General features: G+C 44.9%; 1 protein-coding gene across 1 annotated transcript; it reads left to right on the forward strand.

Moving 5' to 3' along the window:
- The first annotated feature begins 523 nt into the window (after positions 1-523).
- On the forward strand, positions 524-11,199 carry il12ba (interleukin 12Ba). The gene is made up of 7 exons (XM_060837477.1): positions 524-542; positions 1,570-1,821; positions 3,670-3,778; positions 5,575-5,768; positions 7,191-7,381; positions 8,850-9,049; positions 11,166-11,199. The coding sequence occupies exons 1-7, from the start codon at positions 524-526 to the stop codon at positions 11,197-11,199; spliced, it is 999 nt and encodes a 332-aa protein (XP_060693460.1).
- Positions 11,200-11,511: the final 312 nt, after the last annotated feature.

The raw sequence follows: 11,511 nt of genomic DNA on the forward strand, positions 1-11,511 counted from the left end.
GACCATATGAGATTTCATGGCATTGTATTGAAGAAGAGAAGAAAGTTCCCTCATGTCTGCTAGCTACCCCTAAACTGAGATCACTTAGATTATCAGATCATTATCAAGTGGCTCTTTATGGGAACTTGCTGTGCACAATTATGTCATGCGTTTGGTGACTACATTTGGAAAGCACTTCATTGGCTGTAAATTACTCAGATGTCCTGTTGTTGTGAGCAATCAAAAATTGCTGGAGAAAGTCAGAGGGCATGCTGGGGAAAGATAAACAGAGTTAACAGTTTCGGAACAATAGAAACGTAAGTTATATCTTGCTGTGGGGGATACAGTGATCATATCGCACCAATGCACTTTAGATACTCCACTCTCTACCCATTGATGGAATGCATCGAATGTTTCTCTGGAGTTTTGCTGTAACATTTCCCAGCGTGGCTGATGCTTATGATTGTACCTAATGTCTTTTCTGCAGATGGTTGGCCATTTGTTTCTTTGTTTGTGGTTCTTATCCTTAACGGCGACGGTGAAGATGGCATTTGAGGAGAAATGTAAGCAATAGCTGTGTGTTCTTCTTTTGTTTGCAAGTGCTTTTGATTACTGTTACATGTGTGAAAAACTGTGTAAAGGACAGAATCCATGGCCCAAGCCCTAGGCCAGTTGCAGATACATCAGTATCTATGTGTTTCGATGAATGTTGCTTAGAGTCATAGAGATGTACAGCACAGAAACAGTCCAATTCATCCAAGCCGACCAGATATCCCAACCCAATCTAGTCCCACCTGCCAGCACCCGGCCCAAGCTCCTTCAAATCCTTCCTATTCATATACCCATCTAAATACATTTTAAATGTTGCAATTGTACCAGCCTCCAACACTTCCTCTGGCAGCTCATTCCATACACATACCACCCTCTGTGTGAAAAAGTTGCCCCTTAGGTCTCTTTTATATCTTTTCTTTCTCACCCTAAACCTCTGGCCTTCGAGTTTTGAACTCCCTCACCCCAGGAAAAAGACCTTGTCTATTCACCCTATCCATGCCCCTCGTGATTTTATAAACCTCCATAAGGTCACCCCTCAGCCGTTGAAGCTCCAGGGAAAACAGCTCCAGCCTATTCAGCCTCTCCCTATAGCTCAAATCCTCCAACCCTGGAAACATCCTTGGAAATCTTTTCTGACCCCTTCCAAGTTTCACAACATCCTTCCAATTGTCAATAGTAACAGAAGCAATCTGCCCAGTTCCTAAACATATGCTGCAAAAAAATTGTCCTTAGCTTGATGTCCTGGTGCAGGCAGCTTGGGAGAAATGATCGTGTTTGTGTGGCTCATGTTAGTTCATGGTTGGCATTGTTTGCACCAAACCACCATACCCTTAGCCTGTTGGAAATGAACCTACTGCACAATCCCTTAAGATGAAATGAAAGGTAGGGTTTAATTAACAGAGTATTCCCAATGTGGGGAAGTTGCTTCTCTCCTTCACTTTCACACACTGGCAGATAATCTAAGAGCTGGTGTGAAGTTTAATCTTCAGGGCTTTATCATGTCTTTGAAAATTATATATCTGCTTTTTTTTTTGTCAGACACTATTGTAAGCAAGGGTAGTTATAACCTGAGCTGTGATGCCTCCCCTGACCAATTGCGGACTGGAATTCATTGGCGGCTCGATGGTGTGCCAATCACTAAAAATGCCCACTCAAACGAACTCAGCTTGGAAGTGACAGACCGCCCAGACGCTGGCAACTACAGCTGTCATGCCAACAACACAGCAGAGTTGTTAAAACACTACTACATACTGATCGACGTGGGCAGAGAGCCTGATAAAATACTCGCACGTAAGTGTACACTATCTTTATGGAAGGGGGCATGAACTGGAAGCAGTCGAACACACAGCTCATCCCGGTCAGATCACACTAATTGCTTTGGAGGGATTCACACACTAGTGCCTCAAATGGCATCGATGTGTGTCAGCAAATAGTTGGCAAGATCAACAATACTTGAGTGAAAGCTTAGCTGAGAGATGTTTGCCAGTTGTATCGATTACCTGGCATTTGCTGCCTACTTCCCCACGAGAAGATGGTGGTGAGCTGCCATCTTGAACCGCTGCAGCCTATTTAATATGGGGACACCTATGATTGTTACTAGGAATGGTCTTGACCCAGTGACTCTGAAACTAATGTGTTATATTTTTGAGTCAGGATGATGTGTGGCTTAGTGGGGAATTCGCTGGTGGTGATGTTCCCATATATCCGCTGCCCTTGTCCTTCTATATTGAAGTGGTCCTGAGTTTGGAAGGTGCTGTTTCAGGAGCACCTGAATCTTTGCAGTACATCTTGTAGCTAGTGCACCCTGCTGCTACTGAGCTTTGGTGTTTGTGAATGTGGCACCAATCAAGCGAGCTACTTTGGCCTAGATGGTGTCAAGCCTCTTGAGTGTTGTTGGAGCTGCACTCATCCAGCCAAGTGGGGAGTATTCCATCACACTCCTGACTTGTGCCTTGTAGATGATGGATAGACTGAGTCAGGAGGTGAGTTACTCACTGCAGTATTCCTAACCTCTGACCTGTTCTTGTAGCCATAGTATTTAATGGCTAGTCCAGTTAAGTTTCTGATCAAGAGTAACCCCCCCATTGATATTGGGGGATTCAATAATGGTAATGGCATTGAATAACAAGGAGTAATACTTTGATTTTCTCTTGTTGGAAATAGTTATTTCCTGACAATTATGTAGTGCAAGTGTCACTTGCAACTTATCAGCCCAAGCCTTGATGTTGTCCAAGTCTTGCTGTATTTGGATATAGCTGCTTCAGTATTTGAGGAGTCAGGAATGATGCTGAACATCGTACAATCATTGATGAACATGTCCACTTCTAACATTAAGATAAAGTAGATTGGGCCCAGGGCACTACCCTGAGGAACTGCTGCAGTGATGTCCTGAAACTGAGATGACTGACCTCCTACAACCACAACCATCTTCCTTTATACTTGGAATGACTCCAACCAGCAGAAATGCTTTCCCCCTGAGTCCCATTGACTTTTGTTTTGCTAGGGGTCCTTGATGCCACACCTGGTCAAATGCAGCCTGGATGTCAAGAGCTATCAATCTCTCACTTCACCTCTGGAATTCAGCTCTTTTGTCCATGTTTGAACCAATGAGATCAGAAGTTGAGTGGCCCTGGCAGAACCCAAACTGGGTGTCACTGAGCAGGTTATTGCTGAGCAGGTATTGCTTGACTGCACTGTTGATGACACCTTCCAGCACTTTGAGTGTAGACTGATGGGGCAGAAATTGGCCAGGTTGGATTTGTCCTACCTTTGTGTCCAGGGCATACCTGAACAATTTTCCACATTGTTGCATAGAGGACAGTGTTGCAGCTATACTGGAACAGTTTGGCTGGGGGAGCAGCGAGTGCTGGAGCATAAGCCTTCAGTACTATTGCCAGGATTTTGTCAGGGCTCATAACCTTTGCAGGATTTTCACTGAAATCATTCTGGCACATAAACTGGCATGAAGCATATCTTGAATTTCCCTTAAATACATAGGAATTGCCAAACATTAAAGGGGCATTGTCCACCTAGGTTAGCCTTTTGCTATGCAAACAGTCAAATGATCTAGTGATAATGGTGACTAATTATAGTAATTGCCTATCCAAATCTGTTTCTTATTTCTGTGCCTACAAACAGAAGCAAACGGAAACTACATCACATGTCACGCAGAGCAGTTCGGTGGGATTTTCACCTGCTCCTGGAAAATGAGAGAAAAAGCCGTTTTCTCAGCAAGCTTCCATCGTGAGTAAGTAAGCCCATTTTAATCAATCGCCTATCCAGTAAGGCGAGTACAATGTTTTTTTTTCGGAGAGCAATCTGCTCTTTTCTTTGTGATGCCTGTAAGCAGAAGCAACATCCATGTCGATGCCTTTCCCGATGTGAACAGCAAATCCGTTCAAAGTCTCATTTGGTGGGAGAGTGAGTCCATTGGGACCGCACTCACATGCTGATGTGCTTTTTGCATTGGTCACCCTGTGAGCTGTTTGAGTCAGTGGTGTGTGGCGCTGGAAAAGCACCGCGGGTCAGGCAGCAACGGAGGAGCAGGAGCGTCAACGTTTCAGGCTTGTGGGTCGGGAGCTGAGAGATAAATGGGAGGGGGTGGGGCTGGGGGCAAAGTAGCTGGGAATGTAATAGGTAGATGATGGCGGGGGTGAAGGTGATAAGTCGGAGGTGGAGCAGATGGGTGGGACGGAAGATGGACAGGTCAAGAAGGCTGTACCAAGTTGGAGGGTTGAGACTGGGATAAAGTGGGGGGGAGGGGAAATGAGGAAACTGGTGAAATCCACATTGAGCAGCCAGAATGAAAGGGTGCTGAGGTGAAATGAATCATTGTGGCTTTACTGATTCATCAGACATGAGGGATGGCAGAAGGAGAGGGGTGCAATGGAGGAAGGTGGGTGGTGAAGTATAGTGAAGTGAGGGGATTTTGTCATTCTAACTTAAATGAATGTCAGATGGAGTTTGACCCCAAAGAGTCATGTGACCTTTACGTACAAACATATGTACCCTGATCCTTCTGCTTTCACTGTGTGTGAATGCCATTCTCTCCAAGGTGAAGGGTGTTTGTATAGAGGGATTGCTAGTGTCACACTCTTGTCACTTGCTTTCAGCATTACTCTCCCTCTAACGGGTTCACCAGTTCTTTTCGAAAATCCACTCTCCTTACCTGGTCTATTTGTTACTTCAATTTAAAATCAACACATTAGATCTTTAATTGTCACTTGCATGTGTCATGGCACCCATTCTGTGTATCAGTCTGCCAGCTAACCAGATGAAGACCTACCAATATTCTCAGGTGCTGTCCTTGCCAGCGATGCCCATGTTCTGGGAATTAATCTCAGTAAAGTCCTTCCTATCGGAAGGATGTTGTGAAACTTGAAAGGGTTCAGAAAAGATTTACATTGATGTTGCCAGGGTTGGAGGTTTTGAGCTATAGGGAGAGACTGAATAGGCTAGGGCTGTTTTCCCTGGAATGTCGGAGGCTGAGGGGTGACCTTATACAGGTTCATAAAATCATGAGGGGCATGGATAGGATAAATAAACAAAGTTTTTTCCATGGGGTGGGGGAGTCCAGAACTACAGAGCATAGGTTTAGAATGACACTGGAAAGATATAAAAGAGACCTAAGGGGCAACGTTTTCACGCAGAGGGTGGTACGTGTATGGAATGAGTTGCCAGAGGAAGTGGTGGAGGCTGGTCCAATTGTAACATTTAAGAGGCATCTGGATGGGTATATGAATAGGAAGGATTTGGAGGGATCAGGGCCAGGTGGGACTAGATTGGGTTGGGCTATCTGGTTGGCACGGACAAGTTGGACTGAAATGTGCTGTACATCTCTATGACTCTATGACTCTAAAGTAACCCGTGGCTTGGTACAGCTCCAAAAGTATATCTTGGCTCAGCTTTATTCAAGAGCCCAGTCAGCTGCACCAGTGCACCATTTCCCATTTGCCACCCCACTTGGGCTGAGGTGGACACTGCACGCTCTTTATTTTCTGGCCCGTGTAACAAATTTCATTCTGTTTTCCCCTTGTGTGACAGAGGTTGGAATGGAGAATCCAAGGACTGTGTCCTGACACCATGCAAGACGTCTGATTGCACTTTCCAAGCAAGCTGCATTGACCAGAGCTTCTCCCCATATGCTGAAGAGCTGAGGCAAATCACCTTCAACGTGGAGGCAGCTACAACCAAGCGATACGAGAAACACACAAAACACTTCTACGTCCGCGATATTTGTAAGTATAGACAAGAAAGAGACTTGGCGTTTGTAAAAGTGACTAATTTAAGGTCACCAAAGCCAATGATACTGCCATTACTGGATCCTTCTAATTAAATCAGGCCGTAAAAGGAATGCCTCCTCATTTTTTTTAACCTGGAAATCTTGTGCGAGTGATGCCATATTTTCTAACTCGCTGAATGAGAAGTCATCTGTCAACCTAATCCTGCCCGACACAAATCCAGGCTTTCAGTATGAAACTTCTCACCCCTCGTGTACACATCAATGGCTTCATCCCTCCGTAACCTCTGCAGCCGTGCAATTCTCTCCGAGATCTTTGCCTTCCTTGACGCAAGAGGGCATAGGTTTAAGGTCAGAGGGGAGAGATTTAAAAGGGACCTGAGGAGCAATCTTTTCACTCAGGGCTTGGTGCACGTGTGAAATGAGCTGCCAAAGGAAGTGATAGAGGCAGGTGCCCTTACCAACATTTAGAAAACATATGGATAAGTACATGAATAGGAAGGGTTTGGAAGGATATGGGCCAAGCGCAGGTAAGTGGGACTAGTTTAGTTTTGAAAAACTGGTCAGCATGAGCAAAGTTAAAAGCATACAACACCAGGTTATAGTCCAACAGGTTTATTTGGAAGCACTAGCCTTCTGAAGTGCTGTGTGATTTTTAAATGGTGTTGTGTGATTTTTAACTTTGTCCACCCCAGTCCAACACCAGCTCCCCCACATCACAGAATGAGTAAGTGGGACCAAAGGGTCTGTATCAGTGCTGTACATCTCTATGACTCTGGCCACTTCCTTCACTACGACATTTGCAACAGTAAAACAGTCAAGACTTTCCATTCATGATGGATGACAGAATGGGGATGGGGCTGGGGGTTGGGGGGTTGGGGGGGAGGGGATGAAGGGGAAGGGATTGGAGGGAGGTCATGATGGTCTCCTTTGGAAAGTGCAACTGGCATCTCCAATGGCATTGTCATAGGAAATCTCCCCATCCACCCCACACCCTGACCAAAGACGCTACCTGGTTTCATCTGAAAAAACTGAGAATAGTCATCTGCTATCTAGGGGAACAGAACCTGGCAAGGATTAACCCTTTCTGGACAGGAGGAAGTTTGGGGGAAGTAGTAAAAGAAATCCAATGGTAATAATTGACTTGGAATCAGATGAAAACCTAATCCAATTGATTCATTTTATCTTGGGTACAAAGAAAACTGGGCACCTAGCATTTGATTCCTGAAGAAGGGCTTATGCCCGAAACATCGATTCTCCTGCTCCTTTAATGCTGCCTGACCTGCTGCGCTTTTCCAGCAACACATTTTTCAGCTCTGATCTCCAGCATCTGCAGTCCTCACTTTCACCTAGCATTTGGGTCAGGGAAGAGCAGACACTCTCATTCTATTCTTATGGCCCCCTTGTGCTTCCCTTTCAGTAAAACCTGCTGCTCCGAAGAAACTCATGACCATCAGCGAGAACCTCAAGTTGAAAATCGACTGGCAATACCCAGATTCCTGGAATAGTCCTCACTCCTACTTCCCACTAATGTCTCAGGTCAGCGTCGAACTGACGTCCAGGAACGGCAAGCATAAGAAATACACCAAGACCAAGGACTCTTCAGCCGAGGTACGTTTTAGGATGTAGCTAGTTTCTTGGAAGTTCTTAGCAGAGAAACCAAGAGGTGTAATAATTAAGTATGTCGACATGTTGCTTAGAAACAGGAATTAACTTGCATTTCTGTAGAATCCCAGGGTACACTAAAGTGCCTCAGTGCCAATGAACTGGTTGTCTTTGTAGCACTGTTGCTGTTTTTAGCTGTTTGTACACGCAACTCAGTGGCACGGTAGCTCTGGGGCGATCATTGCTCCTTCGCTGCACCTGGGTCCTGGGTTCGATTCCAAGCTTGGGTGACTGTCTGCTGGAGTTTGCAAAGTCTCCCCATATCTGCAAGGGTTTCCTCCAGGTGCTCTGGTTTCTTCCCACAGTCCAAAGATATCCAGGTTAGATGGATTAGCTACAGGGCTAATCTAAGGGCTGTTCTCTTTCTCTTTAATGTATGTACAGTACCTGCCTGGAGGCATATTGTGGAGAGGGAGCATTCAATGGGCCGAGTGGTCTCTGTCATGCTATATTTCCCATAGCTCCATGTTAGACATTCTGTATATCTGCCCCATGTGTAAATGTTGGCCATTGTGGTATTATCATAATGAAAATCCTATCAATGATATAAAGGAATGTGTCTCTCAGTGTCTTGGGTATAGCTTTCAACCAGAATTATCAACATTAAACAAAAATGAGCTGGTCATGCTGTTGTAGAATCTTGCTGTGTGTAAACATATATATCTTACCGATAGCAGTAGCTACAACTGAAAGGTGGTTAATTCAGTGGGAAGCAATTTGGACTTCCTGAGACCCAAGTTATCATATAATTGCAAATTCTTTCTTTGCTTTCTAGAAACTGCAATACATTTGATAGGTATTTTTATAAAATGGTATAATACAAAATAGGAACAGTAGATGGCAACACACACACTATGATGCCTCACATAGAAGAAGTTCATGAATTTCTCAGCAACAGGCTTGTCCCTCACCCAAAATAAGAGAGGGACAGGACTGAAGGAGGAATTATCATTTTGACTTCTGCCTCTGTTGCTAACTTAATAACTGCAACTCAGGACACTTGCAATGTGATGGTAGGAAGTGAGGGTTCTTAAAATGTTAGCAGGATCGAATGGGGTTGAAGCAGTGAAGCTGTCCTCCGGTGAGGGAGTCGTACAATTCAAACTAGGCCCTTTGGGAATGAATCAAGAAACAGTTTCTCACACAAAAGGGAAATTTTGAATTGAATTGTGTCCCAAAAAACGTAGAATGAGTTTAAAGGTACATGGTAGTCCATTTAGGACTGAAATGAGGAGAAATGTCTTTACTCAGAGAGTGGGGAGCCTGTGGAATTCTCTACCACAGAAAACAGTTGAGGCCAAAGCACTGACTGTGCCGGCAGTGACTCAACTATAACAATAATGCGGTGTGAATCTGCATTCCCACAAAACGGTCTTTGACAGATGATGATTTTGTTTCCTTCTTCTTGTTGTAGGTGCTGATCCCATGCAGAAATGAGACTGGGGTCCCCCATCAGCTTAAGCGCCACCAGAACATCAACTGCTTCACGGAGAGTTCCAATGTGGAGATCTCAGTCAACAAGAAGTCTCACAAGAGCTACAGGATATGTGTCCGTGTGAAGGAACTGTTCTTCAACTCCACTTGGAGCGAGCCCACATGCATCAATCACCGAACGTAAGTGATGGGTTTTAAATGGAGGATATCACCTTTTAAAGGTTATCATAGAATCCCTGCAATGTGGAAACAGGCCATTTGGCCCAACAAATTTCCACTCGCCCTCCGAAAAGTAACCCACCCAGACCCATTCCCCTACCCCATTTCTCTGCATTTACCCTGACTAATGACTACACAACCCTGAACACTATGGGCAATTTGGCATGGCCAATCCAACCTAACCTGCACATCTTTGAATTGTGGGAGGAAACTGAAGGACCTGGTGGAAACCCGCGCAAACACGGGGAGAATGTGCAACCTCCACACAGACAGTTGCCTAAGGCTGGAATCGAACCTGGGTCCCTGGCACAGTGCTGACCACTGACGCAATGTGCCACCTTTATCTGTGCAGTTGTTAGTTAACGAAGGTATGTGTCCAGCACACCCCCTCCTTCTCTGGAAGGCTGCCCATTTCCCACAGTCCAGTAGCCAACCTTCATTCATCACCGTTGTGTCGATGGTAAGGAACGATTTTGTCTTGGGGGGGGTTGGTGGGGAGCAGACAGAGTAGCTGGAAGGTGGAAAGGAGCCCACAAGAGGGCAGTGTAAGCTTAGGTTAGATTAGATTCCCTACAATGTGGAAACGGGCCCTTCAGCCCAACCAGTCCACACCAACTCTCTGAAGAGTAACCCACACAAACCCATTTCCCTCTGCCTAATGCACCTAACACTGTGGGCAATTTAGCATGGCCAATTCACCTGACCTGCACATCTTTGGACTATGGGAGGAAACCCACGCAGACACAGGGAGAATGTGCAAACTCCACACAGCCAGTTGCCTGAGGCTGGAATCGAGCCTGGGACCGTGGTGCTGTGAGGTAGCAGTGCTAACCGCTGAGCCACCGTGCATTGGGCTATTCAGGACTGATGTCCGCGAGCTCCTTTTCACAGAATATGCAAGGGAAGTCTTGAGCTGACTCTTCCTAAGTCCTTCTGAGACACAAGTTCATTTGAACACTTCACAAGTGATCAGTTTCTGTTGAGGTAAGGATATGATGGGTTGTAGAGGCAAGGCCTGTCAATGCCATTCAGATACAGATCTAACTGAATGGCACACAGGCAAAAGGGGCACAATGGTCTCCTCTAATTCCTCACGTTATGCAGGTAGCCTCCTCAAAAAACGCCTTCTACTTTCTGTCTCAGGGAGAGGCACGGACTCTGGGTCCCACAGCCCTGTCGCAGTGTTTGAAATGCTCACTGGTGACACTGGTCTCAGTGTCTCAGAACTCTCCCAGCCTGATGAGTGCAAACCTCTTCAATTGCTAACATCCTAATCATCTGTCCACAGAAAACGTCGATCAGGAAGCTATTGAGGCCATTGGAAGTCTTGGGGGCATTCCTGTTTGATGTGCTCCATGGCACAGTGAGACCCAACACTACCCTCAAGCTGAGACTTCAAATAAGCTAGAGATCCTTCAAGAGCTGACTTCATGAAATGAATTATAACAGAGTCTTTAATCTTTATTTAATTATTATTTTGTTATTATTACTTCGTAATTTATTCAGTGCTAATTTGTTTTATAATAACATTTATTTATTTAATATGGTTTCTTCTATTACACTGTACTGAGTGTTAGTACCAGCATATCTGACTGGTGGGAGGGAGGGAAATTGACTGAGATTCCTAACTCAGATGATTATCCACAGCCTCTTACTGGACACAGTTAGTGGCAGGCACAGGCTCAATCAACCCTGACCATTATGCTGCCTGTGATAACCCTGTCTTGTGATTGATTAGCCTTCGATGAATCAATATTGCAGAAAAGTATTAATTCACCAAGTGCCATCAACCGTAACTATTGACCTGTTTTTTAACTTTGAATATGCCAAAGGATCTTGACAGAGTTAAAATTTTGCCTAAAGCGAGAGGTAGATTTTTATCCCATGTTAAATTGTAAGAAGTACTTTCCCTGGTCACCTTGAAAGGACAATCGCTAATCCATTAGATTTCAATCAGGGACACTGAGTAATTAGTATTAAATTATTTATCAGCTATTTTGTTGAGATCATTTTTCAGCATCATTGAATGACCTGCCATTTTTAAGTGTCCTGTAATTCCATTGCTGTTGTATAACAGGATGGCAATCGAGTGGTTTGAAGAATTATCGTGAGGCTTGGATTAACAATGCAGAGCTAAACCCCCCCCCCCCCCAACTGTGACAATTTGAGCATTTGGTTGAAAATGTCTGGTCAATGTGACATTGCAGTCAAAATTAACTTTTCCCCTGAAATAGTTGACCAAACTATTCCAATCCAATGTTCCTTCACTGGCTTTGGGACAAAATCCTGGAATTCCTTCCCTCAAGGCATGTGGGTCAACCCACAGTAGGTGGACGGCAGCAGTTCAAGAAGGCAGCTCACCCCACACCTTCTCAAAGGATGGGCAACAAATAACGGCCAGCCACTAGTGCCACAAATGAATA

The sequence above is a fragment of the Hemiscyllium ocellatum genome, chromosome 16 (assembly GCF_020745735.1).
Source record: "Hemiscyllium ocellatum isolate sHemOce1 chromosome 16, sHemOce1.pat.X.cur, whole genome shotgun sequence".
Lineage (NCBI taxonomy): Eukaryota > Metazoa > Chordata > Chondrichthyes > Orectolobiformes > Hemiscylliidae > Hemiscyllium > Hemiscyllium ocellatum.